This window comes from Hevea brasiliensis, chromosome 13 (assembly GCF_030052815.1).
Source record: "Hevea brasiliensis isolate MT/VB/25A 57/8 chromosome 13, ASM3005281v1, whole genome shotgun sequence".
Taxonomy (NCBI): Eukaryota; Viridiplantae; Streptophyta; class Magnoliopsida; order Malpighiales; family Euphorbiaceae; genus Hevea; species Hevea brasiliensis.
This window is the reverse complement of record NC_079505.1, coordinates 69,766,024-69,790,689: the sequence shown is the minus strand read 5'-3', so window position 1 is coordinate 69,790,689 and position 24,666 is coordinate 69,766,024. Positions and strand designations below refer to the sequence as shown.

The window sequence follows — 24,666 nt, the reverse complement described above, 5'->3', positions numbered from 1 at the left end:
GAGTCTACGAATTTTTCTGAGTTTTCTGAAATTTTTTCGGAATTTTTGGACCTCGTTTTCGGTCCCGAGACAGAGTAAAAATTCAAAATTTTGTATCCTGAATCGGATCGGCCGAATCGAACCGAACCGGATCGGACCGGTCGAATCGGACCGGCCTTTTCTTTTTCTTCCTTCTTCCTCCCGCGCGCGTCTGACCTCCTCCCCTTCTCTCTCTTTTCTCTCTCCTCCCTTCTCCCCTTGCCGCGCTTGCCTCCCCACCTCGCCGGCGCCCCACCTCAGCCCTCCCCCACGGCCGACCGCCGCCTGGAACCCCGGAAAACGGCTCCAGAAACGACGCGCAGCGCGCGCGTGACTCCTCGTCTTCCCGGCCAAAATCCGGCCGATCCGGCCACCAATCGGACCGGGTTTTGTATCTAAACTCATCTACTCGTCGAGAGCTTTTCATAGACACCAAGAACACCGAAATCCATAGAGCGGTTTGTCCAATTTTTGCCCAGGAAGTTTTAGCCCATTTTGACTTTTGGGCTAGATTTCTCACAAACCGTAAACCTCACGAGAAAACCGAGAGTACCAGAGCGCTCCACTCGTCGAGAGCTTCGCGGCGACATAAATTTCGAATTTTTCCGACACCGTTTTTCGGTGGGTCCCACGGAACTTCGCAGTGTTTTTCCGAGCATTAAATGAGCTTAGAAAATTCTGAAAAATTTATGTGCTAACCCCGTGTTATGGGCTTCTTGTAGGTATCCTTAATTATTTGAAATTCGCGGTTAATAAGATGCCGAATTTACGGCCAGGATTTATTCTGGAAAAGTCTCCGAATTGGATCGAGGTTTTGGCTACCCCCCCATTGTCAGACGTCCCGAGCGCGTTCCCGAAGTCGGAATCGGCAAAGGTAAACCCGAACCTTGCTTTTTCGTAATTTTCTAGTGTTTAAATAGGATTAAAAATCCATAAGATATTCGTGGTAGCTCAGAAAATTATGATTCTTTTTGCAATAGCCTAGTAATATTGCTAGGGACCGCGGGGCAAATTTTTAGAATTTTTAGAGCTTGTTTGGGCAGTTTTTGCAAAAATGATCAATTATAAGGACTAAATTGAAATTTTACATATTGTGATGGATGATTGATTTGATGTGCCCAGGAGGGGCTGTGTGATGTGATTGAGTTGTGGATATATGGGTTGCGAATATAGAAGTGTGTTTTGAGCCCTTTTGCAGATTGGGTAGGTCCTAGGTATAGGGGAGACTCTGTCGGATTTTCGGCACGACTTAGGACGTATTTGGTCTTTTTTCCTTGTTTGTATTGAGTCAAATTTATTAAATGATTGTAATAAAATTGTCAGGTGAGCCGAGACAGTCTTCTTCCTCCGCCCAGCCGCCTCAGTGACCACCGTCAAGTTTGTGAGTAAAATATTAATTTTAATTGTAATTTCGATATTATTATATGTTCAAGCATGCCCATGCATCACTTATATGCATATATTTATATAGTTAAACTCTAGGCACGATTTATGTTGCATTCATAACTGTTAACGTGCTATGGATGTTGTTGTGGTAATTTGGAGCAGTGTGCGTGCGTTGGTGTGCGTGTGATGTAGTGTGGACTATGGGCGGGGCCGGGTAGTCACGCTGAGTTCTTTCTTTGGGACCCGATCCTTGGGGTAGTCACGGCTTGAGTTCTTCTGGGACCCCGATTTGGTTTATTAAGCGAAAGTCCGCTTGAGTTCTTCACGCACCAGTTGGATTTAAGAGGGTCAGATAGGGGATCGGCTCCATATATTATGATTGATGTTACAGGGTGCGTGAGTGCTCCAAATTACCTTTTTGATGTTATGATGTGAAAATGTTGTTGATGTTGCATTTCACTCTACAGGGTGCATTAGTTTTAGATAGCTATAGAGATTATGGTTAAAATTGATATTTTACTCTCTGAGTCGAACGCTCACTCCTGTTCAATATTTTTTCAAGCCACAGGAGGATATTTTTTTTGAGGTTAACCTGCTTTTTTCCCTCGCAGGTCGTTTATCAATATTTGTGTAATTCTATGAATTTCTAGAGTTTCCGCATGTGTTAGAAACCTTCATTTAAATTGGGCTTGTAATATAAGTTCTTATTGTGGACCTGTAAAATTATTATATGCATGTTTGATGGACTGGATGAGGGAGCTGAGCTCCCATTTATCTTTATGATGATATGAGTATGTGGAGGGTGAGCTGAGCTCCCCAATGGATTGTTTATTGTGTTTACAGGTCGGGTGAGTCAAAAACTCCCCGTTGAAAGGTCCACTTTATGGTTGGACTTTGTCCGGTTGGTTTCTTGAAATTGGGCCCAAATGGGCCTTAGAATTGGGTTAATGAACAGTTAGGCTTATTACGGGCCTCGGGGGCTTTAGGCTGGTCCAGGTCCTAGTGCCGGTCCGGCCCATAGGTTGAGTCGTGACACATCTCATATACTCGTGTTCTTGGGTAACCCAAAACAGTGAAACATCAAATATTCCTTTATCCATACAAAGGATTAACATCATCATTCTACCCCCTAAATTATCAATTTATAAAGAGCACAATATTAAATCTGCTTACCCTCGTTGAGGGACGAGGTGGGGTGCCTAACACCTTCCTCACCCGTATACAGACCCTGAACCTAGAATCTCTGTTTTCGAAATTGATTTTTATTTTTATAAATGGTTTTCTTTAATTTCTCTCAAAATTAAAGTTGCGACTCCTCACTCTTCCCACTTTGGTGAATATTCGTCCGGCGACCGCAAAACCCTTGCGACAGTCAGCATCATTTAATCTTGAAGTTATCACAAATGCAGGTTACTTGGGAGCAGGCAAGATCATTATTTTGTTGCTGAGCATAGACACAACCTTTAACTTTGTTGGTCTATCTGCTGGTCTTTCTTGAACACACGAGAGACCAATCTGAATGCAGCGTAAGACATCACTCGCTGAGCTTGTTTCACCTAATATTGGATCCACTAGTTCTGTGCCTCTTCCATCTTTCCACAAATCCCATGCCTAATATGATAGTAAGTAATGGTCAAACCTTGGAAAGAAACAAGATATTATGAAGAATCTACTGACACTTGCATATCCAAGAAGATTCAGAAGCGATTGAAAAGATAGAAACCACTGTTTTTCTTGCCACTAATGATCTCTAGCTACATGACTCCAAAGCTAAAGCATCAGATTTCACAGAAAATGTACCGTCTAGTGCATAATCAGTTGACATATAACCACTGTTTCAATGCACAAGTTAAACACATCCAGAATGTACATAAAGTGATTCAACATTAAAAAAATAAAGTTCCAAGAATTTGTTTCACTTACCATGTCCCAACGATTCTGTTTTTGTTAGCTTGAGATTCATCCTCCCCAAAGATTCTTGCCATGTCAAAGTCAGATATTTTTGGGTTCATGTTACTATCCAGCAAAACATTGCTGGTTTTTAAATCTCTGTGAATGACTCTTAACATGTAGTACTGATGCAGGTAAAGAAGCCTTGAGCAATCCCTTGAATGATGCAGAACCTCTTTTCCAGTCTAGTGAAGATCTTTCTGTTGAATTTATATCATAAATTAATTGCATAACAATATTAAGAATAAATCTAGAAATTACAAAGATATGAATAGGAAAAACACAAGGTAGCTAATTAACTAACCAAAAATGAAGGAGTCCAGGGTTTTGTTAGGCATGTACCCATAAATTAATATCTTCTCTTCTCCTTCAGTACAGCATCCCAATCGTCTAAAAAGATTCCTGTATTGCAGTATTGAAATAAATATAGTCTCATTTTTGAACTCTTCCTGTCATTGTACATACCATCCGGAAGGTCTTTTGACTGCAACTTCCAGATCATCACAACTTTCCCTGCTGTTATGTTCCATAGTTCACATACACAGGGAGAGACTCCAAGATGCATAAAGAGGAAAATGTTTAATTACACTAATTTATCTGTATTGGGTGTGAAGTTTTCAAACAAAGAATCTCAAGGGAAATGTGAAACCTATCCTCTAATTATTAATAAAGGAATAACAAATTACCTTATAAACAATCCCAAAGCCACGCTGACCGAGTTTATTTGCATCGGAGAAGTGATCTGTAGCCATTTCTATACAGGAAAAACTGAAGAAAGGTAACCCCAACTCAGGTCTGATGTCTAATTCATCAATAGGTTGTCTGCTTCCACATCTTCCTGCCAAGTAAGAGCAGAGAAATTTCTTGATGTTTAAGAACAAATGTTGAACATTCATGCCCAGGGGTAACTATGATAGTTGCCTCCTGAATAATATTACTCAGTATGAAAAGCAGAATTAGAAAAGCTTTGCAAGAACAAATGAAAATGAGATACCTCCACAGCAGAATACCAATAAAACAAGGGTCAGTAACCAAAGCAGCCTCTTCCTTGAATGATCTATCAAGAAATGGAAAACATTTGAAAATAAAATTACTTAGTGCCTCCTCATGGTAACCATCCCAAGTCAGTATGACATGCTTCTAAATCAAGACTTGAAGCTAATCAAAATATCATTCAAGAATGCAAAGTAATAACTGACTGAATCTTTTACCTCTTCCTATAATAGTATTGAATGGTTATGTAGCTAACAAATGAATTGGGTTATACATTTGATAACACTGTAAAAATAATTCAGTAAATTAATTAATAAATAAATAAAATAGCGATGAACATATAATTAATTATTTTCTAATATCTAGATTATTGTTGTTAAAGGATCCTAATTAAGCATAATATGTCTATATATAGAATCCATAATTTGTTTAATGTTGACTTAATAGACATGAACATGCGGTTGTGGACCAATTAAAGAAAAAAAAAATTGTAAGTGTTAACATTTGAAGACCAAACAAACAAAAGATTACAAAACAAGTGGTTTTGGACCCCATGAGTTGGAGCTTCCCCTGATAATATGTCTTAAGGCCTGTTCGGTTACAATTTTTAATATAGTATTTCGTGACTTTTTTTTATTTATATTATTTGATGGTATAAATATTTATATTAATATTTAAAAATTGAGTGAATATATTATGATATGCTATCCTTCCTAATTTTTAAGGTAATATTTAATATTTTAATTAGAATAAAAAAAAGATAATATCACTATTTTAATATTTAATAATTAATCTAATAATTATTTTTACTAAATACTTTTATTTTAAATTATTATATAAATAATTAATTAATAACTGTTAACATCTAACAACTAACAGAAAATATTTGACAGTTATTAGAACAATTATTATTACAGATAATACCTAAGACAATTTCATATTTCTTTACTGGAACATCATCAAATAAGATGATGTGCAATTTTCCCAGTATATGCATCTATACGTCCCTTTGAGTTCGGTCCACTTTTTCGCTGAAATTTATGGTGTGATTGTTTCTTAGAAAAACTTGATTAATTGCTACGTTGTGTTGTGGGTTTTTACATGTTATATCGGCTTGATCCCTTTTCTTTTCCTCCTTTCATCTTCTGCACATTCTTGTCTTTTCATATGCGCACTCTTAAATAACTTAATTATATATTATTTATTTCATAAATTGTGATTCTTGTGATGAAAAATTTTCCCTCTAATTAAGTGAAAATTTTGAAACTAAGGAAAATAAAGTTTATCACATGGATGATAAAGGTGAGAAGAATGTTTGGATGAGATAATTTATTTAGTGCAATCATTTTATATATATATATATATATATATATGAGATTTATATATAATTTATTATAATTAATAATTATAATAAAATTTTTATTTATATAATGATAATATTCTAAATTTTTTCTATCATGATTGAATTTTCTATATTTCCCATGAAATTTGATATTATCTCTTCTACATTACTTCAATCGAAAGTTCAAAACCCAATTTTCTTTCTTGTTTTATTTTATTTTTAATTTAATAAATAAAATCAACCTTTTTTTTTTTTTTAATTTGGTGATCAGATAATAATGATTAAAAATCGTGGCTGTAATCATAGAGCCACGAGGGTAATAATCACAGGGGATGTGACATTAAAGCCAAAAAACCATACCCATCGGGCGCTCTTTTCTATCTAATCACAGCTAATTTGGGATACCAAGGAGCATCATGTTGCTCATATAGTCTAGAGATTAATTATTAATTATTATTTCAATTAAAGTTGAAACAATTTTAGAAAAATTTTTATATTTTTTATTTTTTTAAATTTATATAATATTATTAACTCTAATGAAAATATTCTCTTAATATGTAAAAATTATTATGATAAATTTTTATGAATCACTCTTAACCTCTAAATATTAGTATAATAAATTATCACTATAATTTTAAATTTATAATTCTATTTAATATAAAAAAAAATTATTATAAATAATCTCAAAAAATAAAAAATTTTCATTATAATATTACGATTAACTTTACAAAGCAATACGTATTATCGATATGACTAGCATTGTCAGCATCACTTACTAACATTATTGTAAATAATTTCACCTTGTATTAAAAAGATGTGTAATAGACTTTCTGTTGATGTTTAACTTTTGTAGAATTATATCAATGAAAATAATTCTAAACATAATTAGAAGAAAAAAAAGAAAAACAATAACAATAGTAATAAACTTTTATAAAATAGTATATACAATAGTATATTAAATATTTAATCACAATTAAAATTTGAAATATATTAATTAATTATAAATAAAAAATTTAATATCAAAAAACAAATATTAATAATCAATACATTTTATAATTATTTTAGTATATTAAAATGATGATTCTATATTTAGAATAGTCTTTCCTTATCTATTCTACATAATAAGATTTAATTATATATATATATATATATATATATATATATATATATATATATATATATATATCATTTAAAAGATTAAAAATAAAATTTTATAAATGAATTATATAGTTACAAAATATCTAAATTTTAACTGATTTTAAATATATTAATTTAAAATATAAAATTAATCTTAATATATATATATATATATATATATATTTATTTTAATAAAATTAATTTATTAAATTATGAAAAATAACTTTTAAAAAAAATAAGTCATTTTTTATTTTATAAATTTTAATAATATTATTAAAATTTAAAAATAATTATATATATACAATAAATACATATTATCAATTCAACATTATAATTAAATATAAAAAATATTTATAATATTTTATATATAAATTATTTTTTATAAAACAAACATAGCCTTATATTAACATGCTTAAAGCATCTAATGCCTCTGAAATCTGAAATGGAAGGATTTTTATTTTTTTCTGCACATGATTTAAATATATACATAGGTAGAGAATAAAGCACATCTTCATTGTTTCAATATTCCTTTAATTTATGTTCTGATTAGATTATGTTCTGCAGAATCAATTAGTGCCCTTAAAATGCTAATACCAAAGCAAAGAAATTGATAAGTCAAAAATTCTCTCCCAAGGAGAGTAGAGGCATTTGGCTTTGCCGTCCAAATAAAAACAAAAAATAATAATTCCTTAGATAATTCCCTCATCTATCAACATTTTTGTTATGGGAAAATTCTTATAGCTTCTATATATTTATATTTTAAATATATAATAAATTAAATGAAAAATACTAAATTAAACGAGAAAAATGGTTTTTTTATGGGTTTTTACAATGAGTATCTTTTTAAATAATATTAATTAAAGAGTAGTTAAATTATTATTATTTTTTATATAACCAATTTTGATGAAAATTTTAATAGTTAAAATATTTTTATCACTTATAATAATATTATGTAATTCTATTCATTAGTTTTAGCTCAATTATATTATTATTTTTGTAGAATATATATATTAACTGTTATAAAATTTTATTATAATAAGTGAATTTTATATCATAAATATATTTAAAAAAATATTTTTTAATTAATGCATTGAGCTGTACTTATATCGGAATTATTTTCAGAATTGTGAAATTTTAAGTTACAATCGAAATCAATTGTATAAAAAAAAATTTTATTCACTATGATAAAATTTTATAATGATCAAAATAAATTATAATTAAATATAAATAATATGAAATATAATTTTATTATAATAATTAAATTTGATAACAATAAATATAAATACATTCAAATAATTATTCCTTAATTAGTGTCCTAATATTACTGGTTAAAGAATTTTATTATTTAAAAAAAATCATAGAAAAAAGAAGATTGTTAGAATTTGAATTATTCTATCTTATAAAGCTATCCACTGTTGAGAAACTATAATTTTATAAAAATTTAATTTAATTAATTTTTTTATTAATTCTAATATTTAAAATAAAAAAATTAATTATTTTAAATTTAAAAAATTATTTAAAAAAATAAATAAAAATAAAGCATTTATATGAGAATTTAGTTGAATACTTTTCTTACAAACTTATCAGATTGACATATAATCAAACTTTAACTCAATAATCCCTATCAAATGTATGTAAATTTTTATTTTTATTTTCGAGATTAGAAAATTATTGCTCAACATTAAAGAAATCGAAATGATTAAGTGATGAATCGCATGAATAATCAGATAATAATGACATGTTTAATTATATCATATGATTCTATTAATTAATAATTATTTTACATTTGATATAAATATCTGCATTTTAATTAGAAATTAAAATAAAACTTATGTTAAAATATATATATACCAAATAAAATTAATGTTACTAATAAATTAATAAACTGATAGATTTAGAAGAATTATTAATAAATTTTAATTATAATAAAATTTATAAAATCAATAATTATAGGATTGTGTTGTTATAAATTTCCCTACCTTACTTACAATGGTAGATTCACATGCATTACAAGGATATCATAAAAAGATTAGACAGATGCATCGTATGTGTACTCTTCTCTTCATCTCAAAATCCTTTTCACTCACGGGGTACTTCCTTTTATTTTTCTCTTATAATAATTTTTTTTATTTTTATTTTCAAAATTACTATAACAGATATTTGTTGATGGCATAATTCAGTTTGTAGTTAAGGGTCATTTAGGTAATCAAAATTTAATTATACTTCAGTCTTTTTATAATAATTAGATTTTATAGTTTCAATTTTTATATTCAATATTTATAATAAATATTTAAATACCATTCATTGAAATTAAAAAAAAAAATTACCTGTGAAGAAATTAAAAACAATTAATATTTAATTCACAACCTTTTTTAAATTAGGGTAATTTCCATCCAAATTAACCGTTAACTCTATTTACTTATTTTCAATTTGAAAATAATTAAAATTTTATTTTATTAAAAAATAATTTTTATATTTAAGCAATTATTTGTTTTTACTTAAATATTTATATAATTTTTTTAAAAAATATATATAATTTTTTAGAATATATTTATAAATTAAAAATGAATTATCTATAAACGACTATATATGATTTTGTTAAAATAAATTATATTAGTTCACAATAAAATGCATTTGTTGTATAATTTTATTCTTAAAAATCATGTTAAAATAATTTTATAATTATTTATTTATTGAAAATTATTAATGTAAATAAAATAATTTTCTTACAAAATTACAGACCATAATATAAAAAATTTAAAAATTTAGTAAAGATAGTTATTAATTATGTTTTATTATTTAAAAAATAATATTATTAACTAATTAACTTTTTTCATATTTTATATTTAAATAGTTATATCATAAAAATCTTTTAATATTTATAAAATATATATAATTATTTAAAAGTACAATAACTAATGGCTTTAGAGAAAAATAATTAAATAAAATTAACGGAGTTAACAAATAATTTAGATGATAAGGATTAATTTATTAATAAAATTAAATATTAAAACCTAAATTATTAATTATAAATAAAACATAGGTCAGACATATAATTTTGTACATATTTCAAAGACTAATTTATAAATTATCCTTCAAATTATCAGTGAACATATGCTACTTTTCATGGCAGCTGGGCTTGAGAAGCGAGAACTAACTGGTAACTACCCTTTCAAAAGGTAGCTGTCAAAGGATGTGTTGATTATTAACTGAGATGAAGTGACATCGTTTTGTTCATAAACGACGGCGTTCCAGATTAGGCAGACGCCTTTGTGATTTTCAGCGGTCAAATGAATGGTTGGGAAAGGCATCTTCAAAAGCGGTGCACACGCAACGGCTTTTAAGAGCAAAAGAAGAAACGCTTTTTGACCGTCGGCTTTCCAGAAGGGGCATTTTTGGCTTCACAATAACAAAATCGCCACAGAATTTTTATTTAAGGGCAAAAATGGAATGGAATGGAATTTTTCATGCACTAGTCGTCCATCTAGAAACTTAAATTTTTATTTTCTAAAAAATTTTTACGTACAGCTCCATAGGATACCAAAGCCAAACCTAAAAAGACAGTGTAGAGGAATTAATATTTTTGGCTTTCCTTTCTGGAAGTCACTTTTGAGAGAGAACAAAGTGAAGTGGTTGTGTCAGCTCAATTTGCATGCCTTCCTATTTAATTCCAAGCCCTTTGTTGTTAATTTACTCATACATTTTATCTACATTAATTCACCTTAATATGAAATTGAAACCCTAATCTTTGCAAAAACAAGAATGGCAATTTTGCATTATTTTGGAAAAATAGTGGCAGAAATGTTTGTTCACTTCAAGTTAAATTTGGGTTTACCTCAAAATATCCAATTATTTATGTGAACCGTTCGGTCATGACCATGATTTAGACATTTAATTTAACTTTGCTAAGACATGGTTTTGCTATTATAAGATTCATCCAATAAAATGTTATAGTCCTGATTGAACACAAACTTATCTATTACGGAAGGTTATTCCTAGTCTTTTGAAATTCTGCATCATAAGCTCACATCTTCATAGCCAGTAATCTTAACTTCTTTGTTGACTTAAGCATTGGTTGCCCAAGTAAACAATCTAGTGCATCTATGTACTCATTAAATTTTGTTGTGAAATATATTTATATTTGCTTGCCACATGTCTATTAGTATTCTTCAAACATCATTGTGTGCCTAATTTTCTTAATTAAGTTAAATAAATTTTGCATACTTTCTAACTTTGGTATTCTATTTCTTATACCAATGAGCTTTAAATAAATTTTGCATATTTTTAACTTTAGTATTCTATTTTTATTTCTTGTATCAATAAATTTTAGTTTAATAGTATATTGAAAGCGTCTCCAAAACTATTAGGTGTCAAAATAAAATTTTAATTGGAGGCAATTATAAAAGAAAATATTCTATTTCTTATAATTAAATAAGATGAGAATGTTAATAGAAGTTATGCAACTCTTCTTCAATCATTTATCATGCTCAAGTAAAGCAACTAGGATCTTTGAAATCCAGTTTTAAGATTTCTAATCATTAATGAACTTAAAAATTGATGGTTAGAAGAATAAAATGAATTTTTCTTTTTCATATTCGGTATATTATGAATTAAATATATAAAATGTATAATAGAGTTTACCTATTGAATATATGGCCTTACATTTTTATTTTAGGTTTATAATAAATTGAATTTAAACAAAAATTTTCAAATAAAATTAAATAGATAATATGAAGATGGCAGTAAAGATTGATAAGTAAAATGTATCTTTTAGAACAATAAAAGAAACTAATAGCAAAAAGTTTCACCCGCAATCCAAATGGTGATTGCAATTTAAATGACATAAATAATTGCTATTTGAGAAGTCAAATTGGAGTGAAACATTGTAAATAAAAACGATTAGATGTTTGAATATGTGATCATTTTAAATCAAGACTAAATTATTATACTTATTAAAATTATATGAAGTAATTAAACTATTAGAAAAAATGAAATATGATAAACTAAAATATTACTTATTTCAGCTAATTAATGATAAATTTTAATAGAAAAAACTATTTTGTAACTTTCTTTGATGAAACACATAATTATACTTTCATGTGCTACAAAAACCCATAAGGGCCAGCCTCCAAACTCCATATAAGAGGCTACCAGCATTGCTGATTCCCATAAAAAACACGCCAAGAACTCATACATATGCCCCAACCCCATTACCATGGCAACCTTAGCATCCAGAGATGAATCTGACAACGATAGCAGCTCTTCCTCAGTAACCATACCTGACTCTAGCAGGAGCTGGATGAGCAACCTCAGCTTCGGCAGCCTACGGAGTTCCGTCTCCATCACTTCTTTACCTGAATCTACACTCTCCTCTACCTACAAGCCACACAAGGCCAACCAAGCTGCATGGGAGACCATCAAGAGGCTACAAATCGCCAGTGGCCGAGTTGGGCTAGATCATTTTCTTCTCCTTCGCCGGCTTGGCAGTGGAGATTTAGGAAATGTCTATCTTTGCCAGATAAGAAACCCTGTGGTGGGTTTGCCTCAGTGCTTTTATGCCATGAAAGTGGTGGATAAAGAGGCACTTGCGATAAGGAACAAGTTGCAGAGAGCTCAAATGGAGAAGGAGATTCTGGGCTTACTTGATCACCCTTTTTTGCCTACTCTGTATGCAGAGTTCGAGGCTTCTCATTACTCATGCTTGGTCATGGAGTACTGCCCCGGTGGAGATTTGTATGCTGCTAGGCAACGCCAGACTGGAAGGCGCTTTCCCATTTCATCTGCTAAGTAAGTAGCGATTAAATTCTGTTTAATTGTATTAGGGTTTCTATACCGTTTATATATGCTTTCCTCTTTTGGTTTCAGCACTGAATGTGAGACCTACACTAGCTTTCTTTCTAAGCCACATAATTAGTGTGTACTTAATTTGCTTCCAGATGAAATAATTAAGGATGTGACTAATGACCCTTATGATTATTTGTGCGCAGGTTTTATGCTGCTGAGACCCTCTTAGCCCTAGAGTATCTCCACATGATGGGAATTGTTTACAGAGACCTTAAGCCAGAAAATGTGCTAGTAAGAGAAGATGGTCACATCATGCTTTCAGATTTCGATCTTTCTCTCAAGTGCGATGTCGTTCCAAAGCTTCTAAGACCTAACAAACCCAAGTTGGAAGCCATTGATCACGAGTACGAGGCTTGTTTTACACCATCTTGTGCCACACCCATACGGCCTGTGCTGTCTTGTTTCTCAGCTTCCAACAAGAAAAAGAAGAAAGCTTCTAGAGTCACAACAATTACAGAAGGAGTAGATGGTGGTGGCGGTCATCGTCAAGATCAAGAACTTGATAACCCAGAATTGGTGGCTGAACCCATCAATGCTCGATCGAAGTCCTTTGTTGGGACCCACGAGTACTTAGCACCTGAGGTGATCTCAGGGCAAGGCCATGGGAGTGCAGTGGATTGGTGGACACTAGGGGTGTTCTTGTACGAGATGTTATATGGAAGAACACCTTTCAAAGGTGAAAACAACGAAAGGACCTTGATTAACATCCTTAAACAGCCCTTAACCTTTCCAAGAATTGTGGTTAGTAGTAGCAAAGAATTAGAAGAAATGGTAAAAGTGCAAGATCTTATAGGCAAACTTCTAGTGAAGAATCCCAAGAAAAGAATCGGAAGCTTCAAGGGGTCTGTTGAAATCAAGAGGCATGAATTTTTCAAAGGAGTAAATTGGGCTTTGATTAGGTCAGTTATCCCTCCTGAAGTCCCAAGGGAAGCTTTCAAGAACACAAGTAGAGCTCACATACCAAAATTAAGCAAGAAAGAAAGAGAAGCGCCATATCAGATCTCCCATCATCAACATCATCAGTTCGATTGCTTCTAATTGAACTGCAGAAAATGTAAATAAAAAAAAAAAAGAGAAAAATAGGCAAAACAGGAAGAAAAATATCCAAAGCTAGAGTTATTTTCCTCTGTTTTCTCTAGAAATTTATGTAAGATCGATCTTAATTAATTAATTAACAGAGACTGCTTGATTAATTAAATTAGATATTATATATACATTATTGTTTCCCATAATATATAATAAATAAATGAGTGATCTTACGTGTAAAAGGAGAGGATCCCATAATTGTGGCAATGTGATCCTCATGAGAAGGCTATGCAGGATCATGTGATGACAATTATGGCACTTTCCCAATGATGGTAAATACAATAAAAATATAAGAAAGAAACCATTGGAATGGAACCTTTCTCTTCACTCGATCATCACCAATTTCATTCGCATTCACATGTCCTTTCACCGATCTATGCTAACAAACAAAAACTCCATCATTTCTGCCCGCTTCCCCTTTGCCCTTTATACACTACCCTGTGAATTTTTTTTTTTTTTTTTTAAATCCGATTCATCACATGTCTAAAATACATAGACAAACATATAAAATTTATATATTTAATAATTAAATTTTACTATACAATTTATATTATAAGTCTATAATAAACTGAGTTTTAGATAAAACAAAAAAAATCTTATGCTACATAATTTTATTATAATTTAGCCATTCAATTTTATCATTAATCATTATTAAAATAATTTATCCGCATACACTTATATGATTTTTTATTAAAATAAAAGGCCAATCAACTATTAGAATACTTTTAAAAAAAAAATCAACTATTAGAATATGATCATAGAACATTATTGATAGCATTAAAATGATTATTATAGTACTGAAAGTAAAGATAATTAAATAAATATTTTTGAAAAAGAGAAATTACTTTTTATTATATAATTTGGTGTTATTCATTAGAAGTAAAAGAAAAACAAAGTGATATCATAAATGAATGATACTGAAATCATTCGAAAGATTTTTTAAATTTTAATAAATTAAATAAATAAATAATTATTAATAATTCTTTTTCTCCTATCCAAAGGAAGTGCAAGTGCAAGCGCAAGCAAATGTATATAGAAATCGCCAAATGTATAATACAAGAAACTAACACTTAAAAAAAATTAAGATTAGCAACTAATTAAATCAGTTATTAATCTATTAAAATCGGTTACTAATTGATTTAACAATTAATTTAGTAATTAATTCAATCGATTGTGATAAGGTTGATTACTAATCGATTAGCAATCGAAAATTAATTACAAATAACTAAAAATCGAATTAATTATTAACTTGTCAAATTAAAATTTAATAAGTTTTATTAAAAAAAAATAAAATTTAGTGACTTTAATATACTCATAAAATTGAGTAACTGCATGTAATATTTACTCAAAATATTACTTTAAAAAAAGTAGTAAAAATGTTAGATATAATGTAGGAATTACATGAATTGAAGTCCTCATCAAATCTGAAAGATAGGGGCATACAGATCATAAAAAAGCCAAGCCGTACATAGACCAAAGGAATTAGGTTTTGGAGTTTGAGAAGAGAAGCAATTTGGGTATGGTAGTGAATAGTGATACTGAAACCTTCAGTGGACTGGTCATCAGCTTGCAGAAGCACGCGAGCTCCTTTCCCTTTCCTTTTGCCCACTCTGGGACTCTGTTCATGGAGAAAGTGACACACGCTGTTGTCTTTAATTCTTTATACATATATATACAGACCCAAATGTTTCACCAATCTAGAAAATCAAAGAAAGGACAAATTAATAAAAGGAAAGCTACTCATCACCTTCTTTTCCTTTTGTGGAGGAAATGTAATAACTCAATTTAAAAGCTAATTTAAGGAGGGAAAATTTATCAAATATTATATTTAATACATTTTCTTCATATCTGATCATGAACATCTACAACATGGATTTTATAAGTGTGAACATCTATGGATAGTCCAATATTAAAATAAGGGAGACTCTAATATTATGTAAAAGAAATAAATTGAGTTTAACCCAATCTCAAAAATTAACTCAAGAGAAGAAATTTTATCCTAAATTTTATATTTAGCAAAAATTCATTATCTCAAACTAATACGGAATAACTTTCATCTCCTCCTCTCCTCTTTTTCCTTTACCTGCACATAAATAATTCAAGGTAAGCATCATAATATTTAAATGTAACTCAATTTATATTTCGAACTATCAAATCCAAATTTGATAAAAATCTATGAAAAATGTGATTTATTAATTCAATAAATAAAGGTATATCATCCATTTAGTATACTCATATTTGAATTTTCACTCTTCTAATCTTTTGACTAGAAAAAATTCTTATAATATTATTAAATCATTGAACTTATATCTAATTAAGGGTTAATAATACGAAAAATTATAGTATATTTTTTATGCACACAAAAATAATATTTTAGAATAAAACCCACAAACAAATTTGGAATAGAGTGGGAATGTGAATATTGTAGAAAAGCGAGGGGCCTAAGTTCTTAAAGGGTTCCATTTTTTTCCATGTAACTTTTGACTTAATCAATGTTTATCTAATCTTTTACAAGGAAAGTCACTAACCCTTTTGGTTAATTTTTTGGTAGATTTATGCATGTCTCATAGTGACTGGCCATAGCAACTCAAGGCATCACAATTTCAAAAGAAAAGTTTGACAATGTGGCCTATGTCTAACCCTTCCAAGGCAATATATAAAAGATAAAAATGAAAAAAAAAAAAAAGATTTCGAAAGCCCAATTCAAACCATCAACTCTGGCCCATTTGAGATCCATTGCATAAGTGCTGTATAAACATTGACAATATGGTAAAAAAATAATAAAAAAAAAACCTTAACTTCATGGTTGAAGGAAAAAATTGATACGCTAATTACATGATTTTATTATTTAGGAGAATTTTAATTGCTGCATATGTAAAAAAAAAAAAAAATTACATAATCTAAAAGTTTAAATTTATAAAATTAAAGAAAATTATTGTCTAGAAAAAGGTAGGGGTGAGCATTCGGTTCAAACCGAACCGAATCGAACCGAATTAAATTATAAAAATTGAACCATAAATTTTAGAAATCAAATTGAACCGAAATAGGTAAAAAATCGAATCGAACCGAACCGCTCTATTTCGTTCGGTTTAAACCGATCGGTTTGATTTTTTATTGATTTTTTAATTTAGACTTGATTTTCAAGTTTTTTGGTCTAATTTTAACTTTGGTTTGAACCTAATAACCATTAATCAATGAAATTAAACAATTAATATATATAAAATTAAATATAATTCATAAATTTTCTATAAAAATAAATCAATTCAAAAATCGATTCGGTTCGATTTAGTTGGATTTGACTATATAAATTACTATTCGATTCGGTTCAGTTTGACCAATTTTTTCTTTTCAAAACCGAACCGAACCAAAATAATTAAAATTTTTATAATATAAAACCGAACCGAACCAATTAAATTTTAAACCGAATCGATTAAATCGAATTGACTCGATTCGATTCAATTTTTCGATTTGAACCGAATTCTGCTCAACCCTAGAAAAAGGTATTCTGCCTTCTCTTTAGAATTTTTTTTCTCTCATCTTTCTTTATTATTTTTTTTTCTTTTTTAAAATCTTCTCATTGAACAACTGCGGGAAAGAACCCTAGTTTAGTTTTTTTTTTTCAATATTTTTTTATTTTTTTAATAAATTTATAAATCCGTTAAGAATGAATTTAGATTATTTCCTCTTATTTATATTCATTAAGAACAAATTTAAGATTTTCTTTCTAATATTTAAGTCATATTCTCTCATTACTGAGAGTTTTATCTCCCCTAATAATGGAGTTTTGTTTTATTTTTATTCTTTGCAGCATTTGATGAGCATTATTATATAAAAAAAAATTATAGTAAAAAAAATAAAAGAATAAGTTATTAGATCATCTTTAACTATAAGTTTTCAAATGTCAATGCCTTTTTATTTTATTTTATGAAAAAATTATGATATACTTATATTTTGATATTTTTTTAATGAATTATTAAATTAAAAAAATGTTTAAATTTATAAATAAGAGCAATAATAATTTTATATTTTTAATACATTCTCACACGTGAATATCTACTTAAAGAGTGAATAAATCAATTTTACTTTGCATTGAAATATTTAATTAATAAATAAAGTGTTAAAAATTTATATTCTAATTTTTTAATCCGAGATACTCTAATATTACATAAAAATATTCAACTTAAATTTTAAATTTATGGGCAAAGGCCTCTAATAACAAAAGCAACATTTTTTTATTTAATTTAAATCATTAGAATTTTTAATTTAATTTAGTATTTTCAATATATAAATTTGTTAAAATTATCACTATAGATAGACTAACACATGCTTCCTCTCTAACATTAATTATGAGAGATAACACTCGATTGAATCTAAAAATCTAAATACCATATTAAATTTTAAACTATTATTAATTATTTTAATGTGAATTTTTTAATTTTAAATAATTATTATTAATATTTCTTAATTAAAATACTTGCATAAACTAAATTTTTAAATAAATCTCTCATAATTATATATATAAAAAAAAATGATGCATGCAAATTAATTTATATAACCTATCTACACGAACAAAAGTCTAATGAAAGTGGGCTACCATATGTCTCCAATAAGAGCTTAAAATGTAAAGGTCAAAAAAATGATCATCAAGTCCTTTAATTGACCATTCACTAATTTTAGGATTGCCATCAATTATGATTTATGAAGTTGGTATATATTTTCTAAATATATTTTTTAATTTATTCATAATAAAGTATAAAACTTTTATATTTTTTAATTTAAAATTTTATTATGATTAATACGAATTTAAATATAAAAATTTATCATGTAATATGCGGATAATGTCTCATTCAAGATAAATCATAAAATATATTCAATATATTAAAAAATGACGCATTACGCGTTAAAAAAAATATAAATTTTCTTTAATTATAAAGACTATGAACAAGGGCTATTTATAATATACTTTTGGGGCACTATAATATTTTTTTTTATGAGCTACAATTAATTGAATTTGAGAAAATAAAACAGCAAGAGGCTACAGACTCGTGTCACTAACGCTTGCCAACAGGTAATCCCCCCATACACTATTCCTAAACAACCCAAAAGCCAGCACAAAAAAAGATACAAAAAGGTAATAATCAGACTAGCAAAAACAGCAAAACAGCCAAGCGTTTAAACAAAAGGTAAAAACCCAAAATTAAAGAAATGCTTGTCACTATGGTTTATGCACTCAATAATAGAGTTTAACACAGATACAAGGCGCCATAGGACACTCTCCGGATGTAAGAACAAAGTTACCACAATTTTAGAGTCTAATTCGATGGTAATGGAAGAGTCAAGAGCACACAATTACGGCATGGACATTGACAGTTGAAGAGCCTTTTAGATAGCTTTCAATTCTGCAGAACTCGAGTCATCAATGCCACAAGGACAAGAAAAAAAGACACAAAAGCACCTTGACTATCGTGCAGACAACTTCAAATGGCTCTTATACTAGCTCGGCTTGCCCAACGATAATCCATCAACATTCCAATGGCACTTACAAAATAGTACTCTTTACACACATAAATTGTAGTTATTTCTTAATTTTAGTAGAAGTGAAACTCATGTAGAGAGAGAGAGAGAGAGAGAGAGAGAGAGAGAGAGAGAGAGAGAGAGAGAGAGAGAGCATGCTAATGAGCACTTAATAAGAAGGTATTTATCTTGAGCGTGTTTACTTTTTATAAGTAAGAATGTACGAAATTAAAAAAATATTTATCTTAACTTGTAAGTGTATCAATACACAGTTTATAAGTTTTAAATTTATTTATTTATAATATTTTTAGAGCTATAAATTAAAAAATATATAAGTTAAAAGAATTAACATTTTATTTAATGCTTATAAGCACTATTATCATATAAATATTTTACTATATTATTATTATTTAATTTTAAAATTTCATCATATTTTTATTAAATATTATTTTTAATAATTTTAATGGAAATTATATTTATAAATTATTTTTTACAAACATAACACTAATTAAACTAATTTATATGATTACTAAAATTTTAAATAAATTACTAAATATTAATTTTCATAAACTCAATAATTTGCCCTCGTTTGTTCGATATAAAGTTGAAGTCAATACCTCACCCACCCGTTTTTGGACACAGGCTACCCACTCAGACGAAACCATGAACCAAAAAGAGAAATTCATTAACACGAAAGCAGAAGATCCATAGATCCATATGGAACGCTTGTACCGATCTCAGGCACGGTATCAGGTTGATTCCAAAGCACATGAAAGTCACAGAGACCACCCATGGTTTTGGAGGCACTTTTCTGTTAAACCAGTGGCTTCTTTGCTTCCACAATCAATTAATATCCTAACAGACTCAGTGACTTTCAAGTTTCAAGAAATGATTGTGCCTTTAACAAATATTATATATACATTAAATAATCATTTGTGTGAGGTGCATAAACAAAATTGGATAATTTAGTCCGAATGTATTTGTGATTAGCCCCAACATCTTTTGACAATAACTAGAGAAAGATTACAATTACCAGAGGCACCCTTGAAAGTTAAAAAATGGAAGATGGGCAGTGTCTATAATCCATGTGCTGTGAAGTATAGCTTTCCCACTCACTTCTTGCTAGGTATGTTTGGTTCTGGATTCGATACCGCTCTAGTTAAGAATTGAAATCAGAACTAAATCTTCGATTTTTAATTTCATTTTAAATTTTGATTTTATACTCAAAATTATAATTTTTGTGTCATTTTAAAATAAAAAAAAACAATTTTAAAATTTTAATATGAAAATAATATATATATATATATATATATATATATTCCTTAATAAAAATATTATATTATTTTTTATGTATTTCTTAATTATATAGTCTTTAATTAAAAGATAAATATATAATTAAGAATTAAAAGGTACATTATATAATAATTTATTTATATAATTGAATATTATAAAATGATTCAATGTATTTAAGACTAAAATCATTTTAAAAAGTTAAAACATAATATTAAATTATATATCCTTTTATTTATATATATATATATATATATATATAGTTATTTGGTTCGATTTGAAACATAGAAACGGTGCACATTCCTGCTCATACTGCTGCTGTCTCCCTTCAGTGAAATAACATGTCAACTGCAGTCTCCTATGCAAAGTAGTTTTCACAAAATGAGACCAGGACATATTGGGAAGGAAAAAAAATATTCAAACCGACAAAGGTCAAGTGAAAACCATCAAACTCTACACGATGTATACATCCAAATCCAACTGCTCTGTTATCCTTATAAATACCCTAGCAATTTTCACTTCCTGCAGAGCTTCATCAACCTCTAGCTTCTCTGACTTTTCTCATTATAACTTCTTTAGTTAATTATAACATTACAATGGCCAAGAATGTAGCTCACTCCCCTCTTGAGAAAAATAGCTTGGCTTCAATAGACCAAAAGCTGGCCATGGCAAAGCGATGCTCTCATGGTATAAGAATAACTCCCTTTTTCTTTATCTTTTCTTCTTTTTTAGGCTTAGCTTTAATTTCTCTTTTCTTCTTTTTGAGCATGGTTTCGATCAATTCTTGTAATTATGAGTCTTTCACCAAACTTGCTCTTCCTGGGTATTTTTGAATTCTTCATAAAATTTGATATAATAGTAATTAATTAATTAATTAATTAACCATGCATGATACGTATATATACATACTTTGGGAATCCAATCTCTTCGTTGAAGGGGGACCATATATCCACTAGGACTTTATTCTTTGTTGCCATAATATAAAATGAAAAGTTTAAGCCAAGAAATTATAAGACTGCTATGAAAAGGCATTATGAATTAATTTTGCTTCTAATTATCATTAATTAACTTCTACTTTAGAGTCCAATTATATATTTCATCAGTTCTCATAATCTTTTGCTCCTAATTTTGATGGATGATCAGAAGGAGTAGTTGCAGGAGCTAAAGCAGCTGTTGTTGCTTCCATTGCCACTGCCATTCCAACTGTAAGTCGTCTTCCTCATTATTTAACAAATTATTAATTATATATATTAAAAAAAAAAAGAAAACTAGAGTTTTCTTCACCTGCTTACCAAGAACTTAAAAAGTTCTGGTTGATGTGCAGCTGGCCAGTGCAAGAATGTTGCCTTGGGCAAGAGCCAATATGAACCACACTGCTCAGGCTCTCATAATCTCTACAGGTTAATTACCATCTAAATTAAGAATCATTAATTATATATCAATTATCAATTTTCGATTGAATATTTATTCTCTCCTCTGCTAATGAAATTATATATACTTTGATTTGCAGTCGCTGGAGCAGCATATTTTATAGTTGCTGACAAGACTGTCCTAGCTACAGCACGTAGGAACTCCTTCAAGAACTCTAACGTTGAGGCATGATTTGTTCGATATGGACATCCATTTATGCCGTATTTTATCTACTATTCTAAGCAGCAGTTGTGTAAATTAATCCATCATCAATTAACGTATAAATAAAGGGTTTGCCAATTTCAAGAGCATCTAGTAAGCAGCTTGAATGAATGAAAAATAAGTTTCATCTATATGAAAGTAATCGATAACAAACAAAATTTACAGATTCTTCTCCTACAGAGACTCCAAATTCTATCAAACACGAGTTTACCAATAGTCTTTACATGAGCAAGAACCGTCTTTGAAATGATGGAAACGGTTCCTGTCCCTCGCAATAATTTCTCTATTGAAGATCTTGGATATTAGCTTAGTAGCAGAATGACAATTTCCACATACACGAAGATTCTTGATTATTCTTATTGTTGTCCCTGGCTTCGTATTGATCAAACCAAAAGCAATGGCTAACTTCTCACTGTGATGACCCAAAGCCCCTTCTTTCCACTCCTCATCCATATCATACAGCACCTCAGATGTATCCGGTGCGAATCCAGCCTTCTTCAAAAGGATATCTGTCTCATCCAGCATCTTGTAAATTTCTTTGTTCTGGGGATGAACCTTGTCTCCAACAAGGAACTCATGAACTATGTTATCCACCTCAATAGACGTACATCCAGGAACTTTCTTCATCCCCTTATCATTTAGCTTAGTTCTTATTTTCGCTACATCCTCCCATCTACTAGCTCCGGCGTAGATGTTTGATAAGAGCACATAAGCCCCGGGGTTTTCAGGCTCCACTTCAGAAAGATGTCTTGCAACAATTTCAGCCAACTCAACACGTTCGTGAACTTTACAACCTCCAAGCAGAGAGCCCCAGATTTCCCCATCTGGTTTCATTTCCATACTCTTCATCAGGGTTTCTGCTTCATCAAACAATCCAGCTTGCCCCAGATTTATGCATGTCTCATAGTGACTGGCCATAGCAACTCAAGGCATCACAAATTCAAAAGCAAAGTTTGACAATGTGGCCTATGTCTAACCCGTCAAAGGTAATATATAAAAGATAAAAATGAAAAAAAAAAAGAAAAGATTTCGAAAGCCCAATTCAAACCATCAACTCTGGCCCATTTGAGATCCATTGCATAAGTGCTGTATAAACATTGACAATATGGTAAAAAAATAATAAATAATAAAATAATAAAAAAAACCTTAACTTCATTGTTGAAGGAAAAAATTGATGCACTAATTACATGATTTTATTATTTAAGAGAATTTTAATTGCTGCATATGTCCAAAAAAAATTACATAATTTAAAATTTTAAATTTATAAAATTATAAAAAATTAGTATTTAGAGAAAGAGATTCTACCTTCTCTCTATAAAAGTTTAAATTTATAAAATTATAAAAAGTTAGTGTTTAGAGAAAGAGATTTTACCTTCTCTCTAGAAAATTTTTCTTCTCTCATCTTTCTTCATTATTTTTTTTTTCTTTTCTTTTAGATCTCCTCATTGAACAACTAAGGAAAGAACTCCAGTTTAGTTTTTTCTTTTTCAATATATATTTTTAATAAATTTATAGATCTGTATCAATTAAGAATAAATTTAGATTTATCTCCTCAAATCTGTATTCATTAAGAACGGATATGAGGTGCTCTTCCTAATATTTAAGTTATATTCTTTCCTTATTGAGAGTTCTATCTCTCTCCAATAATGGAGTTTTATTTTATTTTTATCTCTCTCCAATAATGTATATATAAATTTGTTTAAATTATTATTATAGATAGACTAACACTTGATTCCAGTCTAATATCAATTATGAGAGATAACACTCGATTGAATCTAAAAATTTAAGTTATTAGGCGATAAGTTTAAATACTATATTAGATTTTAAACTATTATTAATTATTTTAATGTGAATTTTTTAATTTTAATAATTATTATTAATATTTCTTAAATAAAATATTTACATAAATTAAATAAATCTCTCATAATTATATATATAAAAAAAGAATGATGCATGCAAATTAATTTATATAACCTATCTACACAAACTAAAGTCTAATGATGAAAGTGGGCTGCCATATGTCTCCAATAAGAGCTTAAAATGTAAAGGTCAAAAAAATGATCATAATTTTAGGATTACCATAAATTGTGATTCATGAAGTTGGTAAACAAAAAGATGAAGTAAAAAGGTTGCAATCCCAATAAATAAATTGATATAAATATAATAAAATTAATCTTTAAAATGTTTTATCGAAATTTAAATTCAAAATTTGTTTATTTTTTAATTTTAATATAAAAAATAATTAAATTATTTTTAATTAACTTTAAAAAAATTTTAATATATTTATTTAAATTATTAACTTTTTATTTTTTTTATTACATGTAAGGGAAAAATAGAACTTGGGACTCAAATTTTCACATCGCAATTATTTTTATCATCATTCCAGACAAGTTAAAGAGTAAATTATCAAGGAAATTGTAAGAAATATGATTTCCCAAATGATTTTTTTTAGTTTTTTAAGCATTTATAATTTC

General features: G+C 28.9%; 4 protein-coding genes across 4 annotated transcripts; 2 read left to right on the top strand and 2 right to left on the bottom strand.

Moving 5' to 3' along the window:
- Nucleotides 1–3,154: 3,154 nt before the first annotated feature.
- Nucleotides 3,155–5,344, bottom strand: LOC131172188 (receptor-like serine/threonine-protein kinase SD1-8). The gene is made up of 4 exons (XM_058133132.1): nt 5,272–5,344; nt 4,041–4,192; nt 3,328–3,479; nt 3,155–3,236 (listed from the first exon to the last, which is right to left on the bottom strand). Exons 1-4 carry the CDS (start codon nt 5,342–5,344, stop codon nt 3,155–3,157), a joined length of 459 nt encoding a protein of 152 aa, XP_057989115.1.
- A 6,629-nt stretch (nt 5,345–11,973) lies between these two features.
- On the top strand, nt 11,974–13,868 carry LOC110642936 (protein kinase PINOID 2). Its single transcript, XM_021795140.2, has 2 exons — nt 11,974–12,613; nt 12,814–13,868. The coding sequence occupies exons 1-2, from the start codon at nt 12,042–12,044 to the stop codon at nt 13,706–13,708; spliced, it is 1,467 nt and encodes a 488-aa protein (XP_021650832.2). The 5' UTR covers nt 11,974–12,041; the 3' UTR covers nt 13,709–13,868.
- Nucleotides 13,869–21,076: 7,208 nt separating this feature from the next.
- LOC110642937 (early nodulin-93) lies at nt 21,077–22,281 on the top strand. Its single transcript, XM_021795141.2, has 4 exons — nt 21,077–21,247; nt 21,704–21,765; nt 21,885–21,960; nt 22,071–22,281. Exons 1-4 carry the CDS (start codon nt 21,157–21,159, stop codon nt 22,160–22,162), a joined length of 321 nt encoding a protein of 106 aa, XP_021650833.2. The 5' UTR covers nt 21,077–21,156; the 3' UTR covers nt 22,163–22,281.
- Nucleotides 22,282–22,399: 118 nt separating this feature from the next.
- Nucleotides 22,400–23,110, bottom strand: LOC131172187 (pentatricopeptide repeat-containing protein At1g08070, chloroplastic-like). Its single transcript, XM_058133130.1, has one exon. The coding sequence runs from the start codon at nt 23,108–23,110 to the stop codon at nt 22,400–22,402; it is 711 nt and encodes a 236-aa protein (XP_057989113.1).
- Nucleotides 23,111–24,666: the final 1,556 nt, after the last annotated feature.

Excerpts from the sequence above, each read along its gene's own strand:
- LOC131172188 (XM_058133132.1), bottom strand. The coding sequence starts at position 5,344 with ATGCATATACTGGGAAAATTGCACATCATCTTATTTGATGATGTTCCA. Across the intron at positions 3,480-4,040 it reads GCTTTGGGATTGTTTATAAG|TACTACATGTTAAGAGTCAT; the intron begins GTAATTTGTTAT and ends TACCTGCATCAG. Across the intron at positions 3,237-3,327 it reads AACAGAATCGTTGGGACATG|TGGTTATATGTCAACTGATT; the intron begins GTAAGTGAAACA and ends GCATTGAAACAG.
- LOC110642936 (XM_021795140.2), top strand. The coding sequence starts at position 12,042 with ATGGCAACCTTAGCATCCAGAGATGAATCTGACAACGATAGCAGCTCT. Across the intron at positions 12,614-12,813 it reads TTTCCCATTTCATCTGCTAA|GTTTTATGCTGCTGAGACCC; the intron begins GTAAGTAGCGAT and ends ATTTGTGCGCAG.
- LOC131172187 (XM_058133130.1), bottom strand. The coding sequence starts at position 23,110 with ATGGCCAGTCACTATGAGACATGCATAAATCTGGGGCAAGCTGGATTG.
- LOC110642937 (XM_021795141.2), top strand. The coding sequence starts at position 21,157 with ATGGCCAAGAATGTAGCTCACTCCCCTCTTGAGAAAAATAGCTTGGCT. Across the intron at positions 21,248-21,703 it reads GGCAAAGCGATGCTCTCATG|AAGGAGTAGTTGCAGGAGCT; the intron begins GTATAAGAATAA and ends ATGGATGATCAG. Across the intron at positions 21,961-22,070 it reads GGCTCTCATAATCTCTACAG|TCGCTGGAGCAGCATATTTT; the intron begins GTTAATTACCAT and ends TTTGATTTGCAG.